This window comes from Gobio gobio (genome assembly GCF_949357685.1).
Source record: "Gobio gobio genome assembly, chromosome: 23".
In the NCBI taxonomy this organism is placed as follows: Eukaryota; Metazoa; Chordata; class Actinopteri; order Cypriniformes; family Gobionidae; genus Gobio; species Gobio gobio.
The window spans coordinates 1,310,001-1,323,909 of record NC_137119.1 but is presented as its reverse complement, the minus strand read 5'-3'; the positions used below and the strand labels follow the sequence as shown (position 1 = coordinate 1,323,909).

Here is a 13,909-nt window from a genome sequence, read left to right as displayed (position 1 = left end):
CAGGTGTGGTGGTGTGGGTCAGTTTAAGGGTAGAGTTAGGGACAGGTGTGGTGGTGTGGGTCAGTTTAAGGGTAGGGTTAGGGACAGGTGTGGTGGTGTGGGTCAGTTTAAGGGTAGAGTTAGGACAGGTGTGGTGGTGTGGGTCAGTTTAAGGGTAGGGTTAGGGACAGGTGTGGTGGTGTGGGTCAGTTTAAGGGTAGAGTTAGGGACAGGTGTGGTGGTGTGGGTCAGTTTAAGGGTAGAGTTAGGGACAGGTGTGGTGGTGTGGGTCAGTTTAAGGGTAGAGTTAGGGACAGGTGTGGTGGTGTGGGTCAGTTTAAGGGTAGAGGTTAGGGACAGGTGTGGTGGTGTGGGTCAGTTTAAGGGTAGAGTTAGGGACAGGTGTGGTGGTGTGGGTCAGTTTAAGGGTAGAGTTAGGGACAGGTGTGGTGGTGTGGGTCAGTTTAAGGGTAGGGTTAGGGACAGGTGTGGTGGTGTGGGTCAGTTTAAGGGTAGAGTTAGGGACAGGTGTGGTGGTGTGGGTCAGTTTAAGGGTAGAGTTAGGGACAGGTGTGGTGGTGTGGGTCAGTTTAAGGGTAGGGTTAGGGACAGGTGTGGTGGTGTGGGTCAGTTTAAGGGTAGAGGTTAGGGACAGGTGTGGTGGTGTGGGTCAGTTTAAGGGTAGAGTTAGGGACAGGTGTGGTGGTGTGGGTCAGTTTAAGGGTAGGGTTAGGGACAGGTGTGGTGGTGTGGGTCAGTTTAAGGGTAGAGTTAGGGACAGGTGTGGTGGTGTGGGTCAGTTTAAGGGTAGGGTTAGGGACAGGTGTGGTGGTGTGGGTCAGTTTAAGGGTAGGTTAGGGACAGGTGTGGTGGTGTGGGTCAGTTTAAGGGTAGGGTTAGGGACAGGTGTGGTGGTGTGGGTCAGTTTAAGGGTAGAGTTAGGGACAGGTGTGGTGGTGTGGGTCAGTTTAAGGGTAGGGTTAGGGACAGGTGTGGTGGTGTGGGTCAGTTTAAGGGTAGGGTTAGGGACAGGTGTGGTGGTGTGGGTCAGTTTAAGGGTAGGGTTAGGGACAGGTGTGGTGGTGTGGGTCAGTTTAAGGGTAGGGTTAGGGACAGGTGTGGTGGTGTGGTCAGTTTAAGGGTAGGGTTAGGGACAGGTGGTGGTGTGGGTAAGTTTAAGGTAGGGTTAGGGACAGGTGTGGTGGTGTGGGTCAGTTTAAGGGTAGAGTTAGGGACAGGTGTGGTGGTGTGGGTCAGTTTAAGGTTAGGGTTAGGGACAGGTGTGGTGGTGTGGGTCAGTTTAAGGTTAGGGTTAGGGACAGGTGTGGTGGTGTGGGTCAGTTTAAGGGTAGGGTTAGGGACAGGTGTGGTGGTGTGGGTCAGTTTAAGGGTAGAGTTAGGGACAGGTGTGGTGGTGTGGGTCAGTTTAAGGGTAGAGTTAGGGACAGGTGTGGTGGTGTGGGTCAGTTTAAGGGTAGAGTTAGGGACAGGTGTGGTGGTGTGGGTCAGTTTAAGGGTAGAGTTAGGGACAGGTGTGGTGGTGTGGGTCAGTTTAAGGGTAGAGTTAGGGACAGGTGTGGTGGTGTGGGTCAGTTTAAGGGTAGGGTTAGGGACAGGTGTGGTGGTGTGGGTCAGTTTAAGGGTAGGGTTAGGGACAGGTGTGGTGGTGTGGGTCAGTTTAAGGGTAGGGTTAGGGACAGGTGTGGTGGTGTGGGTCAGTTTAAGGGTAGGGTTAGGGACAGGTGTGGTGGTGTGGGTCAGTTTAAGGGTAGGGTTAGGGACAGGTGTGGTGTGTGGGTCAGTTTAAGGGTAGGGTTAGGGACAGGTGTGGTGGTGTGGGTAAGTTTAAGGTTAGGGTTAGGGACAGGTGTGGTGGTGTGGGTCAGTTTAAGGTAGGGTTAGGGACAGGTGTGGTGGTGTGGTCAGTTTAAGGGTAGGGTTAGGGACAGGTGTGGTGGTGTGGGTAAGTTTAAGGTAGGGTTAGGGACAGGTGTGGTGGTGTGGGTCAGTTTAAGGGTAGAGTTAGGGACAGGTGTGGTGGTGTGGGTCAGTTTAAGGGTAGAGTTAGGGACAGGTGTGGTGGTGTGGGTCAGTTTAAGGGTAGAGTTAGGGACAGGTGTGGTGGTGTGGGTCAGTTTAAGGGTAGAGTTAGGGACAGGTGTGGTGGTGTGGGTCAGTTTAAGGGTAGAGTAGGGACAGGTGTGGTGGTGTGGGTCAGTTTAAGGGTAGGGTTAGGGACAGGTGTGGTGGTGTGGGTCAGTTTAAGGGTAGAGTTAGGGACAGGTGTGGTGGTGTGGGTCAGTTTAAGGGTAGGGTTAGGGACAGGTGTGGTGGTGTGGGTCAGTTTAAGGGTAGAGTTAGGGACAGGTGTGGTGGTGTGGGTCAGTTTAAGGGTAGAGTTAGGGACAGGTGTGGTGGTGTGGGTCAGTTTAAGGGTAGAGTTAGGGACAGGTGTGGTGGTGTGGGTCAGTTTAAGGGTAGGTTAGGGACAGGTGTGGTGGTGTGGGTCAGTTTAAGGGTAGAGTTAGGGACAGGTGTGGTGGTGTGGGTCAGTTTAAGGGTAGAGTTAGGGACAGGTGTGGTGGTGTGGGTCAGTTTAAGGGTAGGGTTAGGGACAGGTGTGGTGGTGTGGGTCAGTTTAAGGGAAGGGTTAGGGACAGGTGTGGTGGTGTGGGTCAGTTTAAGGGTAGAGTTAGGACAGGTGTGGTGGTGTGGGTAAGTTTAAGGGTAGAGTTAGGGACAAGGTGTGGTGGTGTGGGTCAGTTTAAGGGTAGAGTTAGGGACAGGTGTGGTGGTGTGGGTAAGTTTAAGGGTAGAGTTAGGGACAGGTGTGGTGGTGTGGGTCAGTTTAAGGGTAGTTAGGGACAGGTGTGGTGGTATGGGTCAGTTTAAGGGTAGAGTTAGGGACAGGTGTGGTGGTGTGGGTAAGTTTAAGGGTAGAGTTAGGGACAGGTGTGGTGGTGTGGGTAAGTTTAAGGGTAGAGTTAGGGACAGGTGTGGTGGTGTGGGTAAGTTTAAGGGTAGGGTTAGGGACAGGTTTGGTGGTGTGAGTCAGTTTAAGGGTAGAGTTAGGGACAGGTGTGGTGGTGTGGTCAGTTTAAGGGTAGAGTTAGGGACAGGTGTGGTGGTGTGGGTAAGTTTAAGGGTAGAGTTAGGGACAGGTGTGGTGGTGTGGGTCAGTTTAAGGGTAGAGGTTAGGGACAGGTGTGGTGGTGTGGGTCAGTTTAAGGGTATAGTTAGGGACAGGTGTGGTGGTGTGGGTCAGTTTAAGGGTAGGTTAGGGACAGGTGTGGTGGTGTGGGTCAGTTTAAGGGTAGAGTTAGGGACAGGTGTGGTGGTGTGGGTCAGTTTAAGGGTAGAGTTAGGGACAGGTGTGGTGGTGTGGGTCAGTTTAAGGGTAGAGTTAGGGACAGGTGTGGTGGTGTGGGTCAGTTTAAGGGTAGGGTTAGGGACAGGTGTGGTGGTGTGGGTCAGTTTAAGGGTAGAGTTAGGGACAGGTGTGGTGGTGTGGGTCAGTTTAAGGGTAGGGTTAGGGACAGGTGTGGTGGTGTGGGTCAGTTTAAGGTAGGGTTAGGGACAGGTGTGGTGGTGTGGGTCAGTTTAAGGTTAGGGTTAGGGACAGGTGTGGTGGTGTGGGTCAGTTTAAGGGTAGAGGTTAGGGACAGGTGTGGTGGTGTGGGTCAGTTTAAGGTTAGGGTTAGGGACAGGTGTGGTGGTGTGGGTCAGTTTAAGGGTAGGTTAGGGACAGGTGTGGTGGTGTGGGTCAGTTTAAGGGTAGAGGTTAGGGACAGGTGTGGTGGTGTGGGTCAGTTTAAGGGTAGAGTTAGGGACAGGTGTGGTGGTGTGGGTCAGTTTAAGGGTAGAGTTAGGGACAGGTGTGGTGGATGTGGGTCAGTTTAAGGGTAGAGTTAGGGACAGGTGTGGTGGTGGGTAAGTTTAAGGGTAGGGTTAGGGACAGGTGTGGTGGTGTGGGTCAGTTTAAGGGTAGAGTTAGGGACAGGTGTGGTGGTGTGGGTCAGTTTAAGGGTAGGGTTAGGGACAGGTGTGGTGGTGTGGGTCAGTTTAAGGGTAGAGTTAGGGACAGGTGTGGTGGTGTGGGTCAGTTTAAGGGTAGAGTTAGGGACAGGTGTGGTGGTGTGGGTCAGTTTAAGGGTAGAGTTAGGGACAGGTGTGGTGGTGTGGGTCAGTTTAAGGGTAGGGTTAGGGACAGGTGTGGTGGTGTGGGTCAGTTTAAGGGTAGAGTTAGGGACAGGTGTGGTGGTGTGGGTCAGTTTAAGGGTAGAGTTAGGGACAGGTGTGGTGGTGTGGGTCAGTTTAAGGGTAGGTTAGGGACAGGTGTGGTGGTGTGGGTCAGTTTAAGGGTAGAGGTTAGGGACAGGTGTGGTGGTGTGGGTCAGTTTAAGGGTAGAGTTAGGGACAGGTGTGGTGGTGTGGGTAAGTTTAAGGGTAGAGTTAGGGACAGGTGTGGTGGTGTGGGTCAGTTTAAGGGTAGAGTTAGGGACAGGTGTGGTGGTGTGGGTAAGTTTAAGGGTAGAGTTAGGGACAGGTGTGGTGGTGTGGGTCAGTTTAAGGGTAGAGTTAGGGACAGGTGTGGTGGTGTGGGTCAGTTTAAGGGTAGAGTTAGGGACAGGTGTGGTGGTGTGGGTCAGTTTAAGGGTAGAGTTAGGGACAGGTGTGGTGGTGTGGGTAAGTTTAAGGGTAGAGTTAGGGACAGGTGTGGTGGTGTGGGTAAGTTTAAGGGTAGGGTTAGGGACAGGTGTGGTGGTGTGGGTCAGTTTAAGGGTAGAGTTAGGGACAGGTGTGGTGGTTGTGGGTCAGTTTAAGGGTAGAGTTAGGGACAGGTGTGGTGGTGTGGGTCAGTTTAAGGGTAGAGTTAGGGACAGGTGTGGTGGTGTGGGTAAGTTTAAGGGTAGAGTTAGGGACAGGTGTGGTGGTGTGGGTCAGTTTAAGGGTAGAGTTAGGGACAGGTGTGGTGGTGTGGGTCAGTTTAAGGGTAGGGTTAGGGACAGGTGTGGTGGTGTGGGTCAGTTTAAGGGTAGAGTTAGGGACAGGTGTGGTGGTGTGGGTCAGTTTAAGGGTAGAGTTAGGGACAGGTGTGGTGGTGTGGGTCAGTTTAAGGGTAGAGTTAGGGACAGGTGTGGTGGTGTGGGTCAGTTTAAGGGTAGGGTTAGGGACAGGTGTGGTGGTGTGGGTCAGTTTAAGGGTAGAGTTAGGGACAGGTGTGGTGGTGTGGGTCAGTTTAAGGGTAGAGTTAGGGACAGGTGTGGTGGTGTGGGTCAGTTTAAGGGTAGAGTTAGGGACAGGTGTGGTGGTGTGGGTCAGTTTAAGGGTAGGGTTAGGGACAGGTGTGGTGGTGTGGGTCAGTTTAAGGGTAGAGTTAGGGACAGGTGTGGTGGTGTGGGGTCAGTTTAAGGGTAGGGTTAGGGACAGGTGTGGTGGATGTGGGTCAGTTTAAGGGTAGAGTTAGGGACAGGTGTGGTGGTGTGGGTCAGTTTAAGGGTAGAGTTAGGGACAGGTGTGGTGGTGTGGGTCAGTTTAAGGGTAGAGTTAGGGACAGGTGTGGTGGTGTGGGTCAGTTTAAGGGTAGAGTTAGGGACAGGTGTGGTGGTGTGGGTCAGTTTAAGGGTAGAGTTAGGGACAGGTGTGGTGGTGTGGGTCAGTTTAAGGGTAGAGTTAGGGACAGGTGTGGTGGTGTGGGTCAGTTTAAGGGTAGAGTTAGGGACAGGTGTGGTGGTGTGGGTCAGTTTAAGGGTAGAGTTAGGGACAGGTGTGGTGGTGTGGGTCAGTTTAAGGGTAGAGTTAGGGACAGGTGTGGTGGTGTGGGTCAGTTTAAGGGTAGGGTTAGGGACAGGTGTGGTGGTGTGGGTCAGTTTAAGGGTAGAGTTAGGGACAGGTGTGGTGGTGTGGGTCAGTTTAAGGGTAGAGTTAGGGACAGGTGTGGTGGTGTGGGTCAGTTTAAGGGTAGGGTTAGGGACAGGTGTGGTGGTGTGGGTCAGTTTAAGGGTAGGTTAGGGACAGGTGTGGTGGTGTGGGTCAGTTTAAGGGTAGAGTTAGGGACAGGTGTGGTGGTGTGGGTCAGTTTAAGGGTAGGTTAGGGACAGGTGTGGTGGTGTGGGTCAGTTTAAGGGTAGGTTAGGGACAGGTGTGGTGGTGTGGGTCAGTTTAAGGGTAGAGTTAGGGACAGGTGTGGTGGTGTGGGTCAGTTTAAGGGTAGAGTTAGGGACAGGTGTGGTGGTGTGGGTCAGTTTAAGGGTAGAGTTAGGGACAGGTGTGGTGGTGTGGGTCAGTTTAAGGGTAGAGTTAGGGACAGGTGTGGTGGTGTGGGTCAGTTTAAGGGTAGAGTTAGGGACAGGTGTGGTGGTGTGGGTCAGTTTAAGGGTAGAGTTAGGGACAGGTGTGGTGGTGTGGGTCAGTTTAAGGGTAGAGTTAGGGACAGGTGTGGTGGTGTGGGTCAGTTTAAGGGTAGGAGTTAGGGACAGGTGTGGTGGTGTGGGTCAGTTTAAGGGTAGAGTTAGGGACAGGTGTGGTGGTGTGGGTCAGTTTAAGGGTAGGGTTAGGGACAGGTGTGGTGGTGTGGGTCAGTTTAAGGGTAGAGGTTAGGGACAGGTGTGGTGGTGTGGGTCAGTTTAAGGGTAGAGTTAGGGACAGGTGTGGTGGTGTGGGTCAGTTTAAGGGTAGAGTTAGGGACAGGTGTGGTGGTGTGGGTCAGTTTAAGGGTAGAGTTAGGGACAGGTGTGGTGGTGTGGGTCAGTTTAAGGGTAGGGTTAGGGACAGGTGTGGTGGTGTGGGTCAGTTTAAGGGTAGAGTTAGGGACAGGTGTGGTGGTGTGGGTCAGTTTAAGGGTAGGGTTAGGGACAGGTGTGGTGGTGTGGGTCAGTTTAAGGGAAGGGTTAGGGACAGGTGTGGTGGTGTGGGTCAGTTTAAGGGTAGAGTTAGGGACAGGTGTGGTGGTGTGGGTCAGTTTAAGGGTAGGGTTAGGGACAGGTGTGGTGGTGTGGGTCAGTTTAAGGGTAGAGTTAGGGACAGGTGTGGTGGTGTGGGTCAGTTTAAGGGTAGGGTTAGGGACAGGTGTGGTGGTGTGGGTCAGTTTAAGGGTAGGGTTAGGGACAGGTGTGGTGGTGTGGGTCAGTTTAAGGGTAGGGTTAGGGACAGGTGTGGTGGTGTGGGTCAGTTTAAGGGTAGGGTTAGGGACAGGTGTGGTGGTGTGGGTCAGTTTAAGGGTAGGGTTAGGGACAGGTGTGGTGGTGTGGGTCAGTTTAAGGGTAGGGTTAGGGACAGGTGTGGTTGGTGTGGGTCAGTTTAAGGGTAGAGTTAGGGACAGGTGTGGTGGTGTGGGTCAGTTTAAGGGTAGGGTTAGGGACAGGTGTGGTGGTGTGGGTCAGTTTAAGGGTAGGGTTAGGGACAGGTGTGGTGGTGTGGGTCAGTTTAAGGTAGGGTTAGGGACAGGTGTGGTGGTGTGGGTCAGTTTAAGGGTAGGGTTAGGGACAGGTGTGGTGGTGTGGGTCAGTTTAAGGGTAGGGTTAGGGACAGGTGTGGTGGTGTGGGTAAGTTTAAGGTTAGGGTTAGGGACAGGTGTGGTGGTGTGGGTCAGTTTAAGGGTAGAGTTAGGGACAGGTGTGGTGGTGTGGGTCAGTTTAAGGTTAGGGTTAGGGACAGGTGTGGTGGTGTGGGTAAGTTTAAGGTTAGGGTTAGGGACAGGTGTGGTGGTGTGGGTCAGTTTAAGGGTAGAGTTAGGGACAGGTGTGGTGGTGTGGGTCAGTTTAAGGGTAGAGTTAGGGACAGGTGTGGTGGTGTGGGTCAGTTTAAGGGTAGAGTTAGGGACAGGTGTGGTGGTGTGGGTCAGTTTAAGGGTAGGGTTAGGGACAGGTGTGGTGGTGTGGGTCAGTTTAAGGGTAGGGTTAGGGACAGGTGTGGTGGTGTGGGTCAGTTTAAGGGTAGGGTTAGGGACAGGTGTGGTGGTGTGGGTCAGTTTAAGGGTAGGGTTAGGGACAGGTGTGGTGGTGTGGGTCAGTTTAAGGGTAGGGTTAGGGACAGGTGTGGTGGTGTGGGTCAGTTTAAGGGTAGGGTTAGGGACAGGTGTGGTGGTGTGGGTAAGTTTAAGGTTAGGGTTAGGGACAGGTGTGGTGGTGTGGGTAAGTTTAAGGTTAGGGTTAGGGACAGGTGTGGTGGTATGAGTCAGTTTAAGGGTAGGGTTAGGGACAGGTGTGGTGGTGTGGGTAAGTTTAAGGTTAGGGTTAGGGACAGGTGTGGTGGTGTGGGTCAGTTTAAGGGTAGAGTTAGGGACAGGTGTGGGTGGTGTGGGTCAGTTTAAGGGTAGAGTTAGGGACAGGTGTGGTGGTGTGGGTCAGTTTAAGGGTAGAGTTAGGGACAGGTGTGGTGGTGTGGGTCAGTTTAAGGGTAGAGTTAGGGACAGGTGTGGTGGTGTGGGTCAGTTTAAGGGTAGAGTAAGGGACAGGTGTGGTGGTGTGGGTCAGTTTAAGGGTAGAGTTAGGGACAGTGTGGTGGTGTGGGTCAGTTTAAGGGTAGAGTTAGGGACAGGTGTGGTGGTGTGGGTCAGTTTAAGGGTAGAGTAAGGGACAGGTGTGGTGGTGTGGGTCAGTTTAAGGGTAGAGTTAGGGACAGGTGTGGTGGTGTGGGTCAGTTTAAGGGTAGAGTTAGGGACAGGTGTAGTGGTGTGGGTCAGTTTAAGGGTAGAGTTAGGGACAGGTGTGGTGGTGTGGGTCAGTTTAAGGTTAGGGTTAGGGACAGGTGTGGTGGTGTGGTCAGTTTAAGGGTAGAGTTAGGGACAGGTGTGGTGGTGTGGGTCAGTTTAAGGGTAGAGTTAGGGACAGGTGTGGTGGTGTGGGTAAGTTTAAGGGTAGAGTTAGGGACAGGTGTGGTGGTGTGGGTCAGTTTAAGGGTAGGGTTAGGGACAGGTGTGGTGGTATGGGTCAGTTTAAGGGTAGGGTTAGGGACAGGTGTGGTGGTGTGGGTCAGTTTAAGGGTAGAGTTAGGGACAGGTGTGGTGGTGTGGGTCAGTTTAAGGGTAGAGTTAGGGACAGGTGTGGTGGTGTGGGTCAGTTTAAGGGTAGAGTTAGGGACAGGTGTAGTGGTGTGGGTCAGTTTAAGGGTAGAGTTAGGGACAGGTGTGGTGGTGTGGGTCAGGTTTAAGGGTAGAGTTAGGGACAGGTGTAGTGGTGTGGGTCAGTTTAAGGGTAGAGTTAGGGACAGGTGTGGTGGTGTGGGTCAGTTTAAGGGTAGAGTTAGGGACAGGTGTGGTGGTGTGGGTCAGTTTAAGGGTAGAGTTAGGGACAGGTGTAGTGGTGTGGGGTCAGTTTAAGGGTAGAGTAAGGGACAGGTGTGGTGGTGTGGGTCAGTTTAAGGGTAGAGTTAGGGACAGGTGTGGTGGTGTGGGTCAGTTTAAGGGTAGAGTTAGGGACAGGTGTAGTGGTGTGGGTCAGTTTAAGGGTAGAGTTAGGGACAGGTGTGGTGGTGTGGGTCAGTTTAAGGGTAGGGTTAGGGACAGGTGTGGTGGTGTGGGTCAGTTTAAGGGTAGAGTTAGGGACAGGTGTGGTGGTGTGGGTCAGTTTAAGGGTAGGGTTAGGGACAGGTGTGGTGGTGTGGGTCAGTTTAAGGGTAGGGTTAGGGACAGGTGTGGTGGTGTGGGTCAGTTTAAGGGTAGAGTTAGGGACAGGTGTGGTGGTGTGGGTCAGTTTAAGGGTAGAGTTAGGGACAGGTGTGGTGGTGTGGGTCAGTTTAAGGGTAGAGTTAGGGGACAGGTGTAGTGGTGTGGGTCAGTTTAAGGGTAGGGTTAGGGACAGGTGTGGTGGTATGGGTCAGTTTAAGGGTAGAGTTAGGGACAGGTGTGGTGGTGTGGGTCAGTTTAAGGGTAGAGTTAGGGACAGGTGTGGTGGTGTGGGTCAGTTTAAGGGTAGAGTTAGGGACAGGTGTGGTGGTATGGGTCAGTTTAAGGGTAGGGTTAGGGACAGGTGTGGTGGTGTGGGTCAGTTTAAGGGTAGGGTTAGGGACAGGTGTGGTGGTGTGGGTCAGTTTAAGGGTAGAGTTAGGGACAGGTGTGGTGGTGTGGGTCAGTTTAAGGGTAGAGTTAGGGACAGGTGTGGTGGTGTGGGTCAGTTTAAGGGTAGAGTTAGGGACAGGTGTGGTGGTGTGGGTCAGTTTAAGGGTAGAGTTAGGGACAGGTGTGGTGGTGTGGGTCAGTTTAAGGGTAGAGTTAGGGACAGGTGTGGTGGTGTGGGTCAGTTTAAGGGTAGAGTTAGGGACAGGTGTGGTGGTGTGGGTCAGTTTAAGGGTAGAGTTAGGGACAGGTGTGGTGGTGTGGGTCAGTTTAAGGGTAGAGTTAGGGACAGGTGTGGTGGTGTGGGTCAGTTTAAGGGTAGAGTTAGGGACAGGTGTGGTGGTGTGGGTCAGTTTAAGGGAAGTGTCAACAGTGTAATTATAAATGTAACTACAGAAATCAATTACAGACGTAATTACATGCAGGTATTTTTCAAAATGTAAGTACAATGTAAAAACATGTATATACACAATAAGTGCAATGTATCAAATTATTAATTAAAATGTTAGTACGTAGTAGTTAAGGCCACCTAATATAAAGTGGGTCCGAATTTTCCTATTGGACGTTGTTTGCCATTGTGACGTATGTTGGCTCTTCCAACGGCTCACCGCGCTGTGTGATGCTTTGGCCAATGTTCTGCTGGGAAACCTTGGGTCCTCCATCATGTGACTTTGACCCGTTTCTCCTACCTCAGCATTGTTGAGCCCATGTCCAGCCTTTATTCCCTGTGGCTGTGGCTCTTTCAGCAGATAATGCGCCGACACAAAGCACAAATGCTTCAGGAATGCTTTGAGGACCACAACGAGTTTGAGTCCAGATTCCCCAGATCTCAATCCAATCGAGCATCTGTGGGATGAGCTGAACAAACAAGTCAGATCCATGGAGGACTTAAAGGATCTGCTGCTAACATCTTGGTGCCAGATAGCACAGCTTCAGGGGTCTAGAGGAGTCCATGCCTCGACGGGTCACAATGTTATTGTGTATTTAACAATAACGCAACTTTTGTCGATGACTACTTTGTCTGTATTCTTGGCTCAAACTTCTTTCGAGTGTCAAGTCGTGCTTTTACGCCCATATCTGATGATTCACAAGAAACTCTTCCTGTGGTTCCTGTAATTCTGGCTTTATTCACACGTTTCCTTCATAATTACCTGTTAGTCTTTCTGAACACCTGCGTCCTTTTATGTGTGTGTGTTTACGTCTGCTTTTCTCTTTGTTGTCTGGTGGATCTTCATCCCTCTCTCCTCTCCTTTGTCTCGTTGGGTTTCTCCGGCGGGATTAGAGAGAGTGTGCCGAGTGTAAAGTGCCAGTTCTTTTATTGGCACATGGTCAAGAGAGTTGAGAAACAGGTGAAGTCCAGTTCACACGATTCTCTGACAGAAGGTGGCGCTTCTGGAACAGCAGAGATACAGCGGCTACTCAAAGCAGACATTCTGGACATGTGACAAAAGCACAAATCTTATTGGATGGTTTTTCTCTCACAGGAACTCTCAAAACGGATCCACCGGTCAGCCTCTGCTTCTCACACGACGCCACGGCCTTATCAGACTCATGAGAACTGGAGCGAGGGCCAAACAAACACATTAAGGCCACACATTCCCAGATATCTACGCCTGCCGTGGCTCTTTCTTATGTCTAGTGAAGGTCGGCTAACAAAAATATGCTCTAGAGTTACGAAACCGCTATTTTCTGAATGTTCAACCTCCAAAACCTACGGGAACATTCAGGTTATGATTTAGCAAACTTCTATCAACATTAGCTGGTTTCCCAGCAGAACATTGGCCAAAGCATCACTGCCTCCGCCGCCACGCCTTCTTCCCATAATGCACCTGGTGCCATGTGTTCCCCAGGTAAGCCACACACACACCCGGCCATCCACTGATGTAGAAGAACACATGATCATCAGACCAGGCCGCCTTCTTCCATTGCTTCGTGGTCCAGTTCTGATGCTCACGGGCCACTGTTGGTGCTTTGGGTGGGGTCAGGGGTCAGCAGGGGTCAGGGGTCAGCATGGGCACCCTGACTGGTCCATACTCCACAAACTGAGATGCTCTGTGTATTCTGAGCCCTTTCTATCAGAACCAGCATTATCGATGCGTTTGTGTAAGAAAAATATCCATATTTAAAACTTTATCAAGTAAGCTTTCGGCCTCCGCCTTCTGTGTAAAAGTGTTGAATGTTGAAAGTGAAACTCCAGATGTGTGTGTGACGTCATGACGAGCGGAGCTGAGCGTTAGTCTTTCCATCCGCAGGAGAACTTTACACACTTTCTCCAGAAACTGAACAGGGAAGGCGGAGGCCGAAAGTTTACCTGATAAAGTTTTAAATATGGATATTTTTCTTACACAAACGCGTCGATTCGCTTCAGAAGGCCTTTATTAACACCCCAGAGCCGCTGGAGCAGTTATATGACGCACAGATGCACTTTTATCAAAAACAGAGCAACTATTACTGCTATTATAACGCTTGGATTAGCCTGGACTTTTGTAATATAACTCAGATTTTATTCGTCTGAAAGAAGAATGACATACACACCTCGGATGACTTGAGGGAGAGGAAATCATGGGCTAATTTTCGTTTCTGGGTGAACTATCCCTTTAATTGATGTAAAGCTGAAAAAAAATAATAAACTACAAAAATTTTAATTTGAAATGTTTTTGTAACTAAGTTTACATTTAAATACTAAAATGTATGAATAAATGTTATAATAGTATATAAATAATTCCACGGTTTCTCGCTTTCGGTCGTGTCTCCACAAACGTGTGTGTGTGTGTGTGTGTGTGTGGGCATGTTTTTGTGAAATATCAGGACACAAATGTGTATAATGACATGGGTATTACAAAAAGAGGGAGAAATATGAGGACGTTCCCCATGTCCTCACTTTTCAAAATGCTTATAAATCACAGAACAAGTTTTTTTTCACAGAAAGTGAACTGCACAGTCTCCTGTGAGGGGTAGGTTTAGGGGCAGTGTGTGTGTGTGTGTGTGTGTGTGTGTGTGTGATGGGTAGGTTTAGGGGCAGTGTGTGTGTGTGTGTGTGTGTGTGTGTGTGTGTGTGTGATCGGTAGGTTTAGGGGCAGTGTGTGTGTGTGTGTGTGTGTGTGTGTGATGGGTAGGTTTAGGGGCAGTGTGTGTGTGTGTGTGTGTGACGGGTAGGTTTAGGGGCAGTGTGTGTGTGTGTGTGTGTGTGTGTGTGTGTGTGTGTGTGTGTGTGATCGGTAGGTTTAGGGGCAGTGTGTGTGTGTGTGTGTGTGTGTGTGTGTGATGGGTAGGTTTAGGGGCAGTGTGTGTGTGTGTGTGTGTGTGTGTGTGTGTGTGTGTGTGTGTGTGTGTGTGTGTGTGTGTGTGTGTGTGTGTGTGTGTGAGGGTTAGGTTTAGGGGCAGGGGCAGTGTAAGGGGATAGAAAATACTGTTTGTAAGGTATAAAAACCATTATGCCTATGGAACGTCCTCACATTACACAAAAACAAACATGTGTGTGTAGATGTGTGTGTGTGTAGATGTGTGTGTGTGTGTGTGTGTGTGTAGATGTGCGGTGGGACGGACGCACCTGAGCCCGAGCCGGACGTGGTCATGTCGTAGATGAGGTCTTTGAGTGTGGTTCCCACGGTGATGAAGGGATGGTCCATGGACGGGTCCTCCTCGTTCGGCACGCGGTGGTGCAGCACGGAGCGGCTGTGGCAGATGTAGAAGACGGTGACCATGAGGAAACACACCACACACACCGGCCCCGCGATCAGGGCCGCGAACGCCACGGGCCCCAGCGCCGCCGGCTTCTGGGTCGGCACTGCGGAGAGAGAGAAGCAGCTCACACATCTGTCGGATTACACATTATTACATTGTTATATCTAGGTTCCAATGTAATAGAATATAACT

The 13,909-nt window shown here is 51.0% G+C and overlaps 1 protein-coding gene across 2 annotated transcripts in view; it reads right to left on the bottom strand.

The window, feature by feature from the left end:
- The window catches only part of tgfbr1b (transforming growth factor, beta receptor 1 b), an 85,634-nt gene that overhangs the window by 33,569 nt on the left and 38,156 nt on the right, over positions 1-13,909 (bottom strand). For both annotated transcript variants that reach the window (XM_079805951.1, XM_079805952.1), the window contains one exon: positions 13,584-13,820. In XM_079805951.1, coding sequence (XP_079662077.1) covers positions 13,584-13,820 — 237 coding nt within the window. The remainder of the gene's footprint in view (positions 1-13,583; positions 13,821-13,909) is intronic.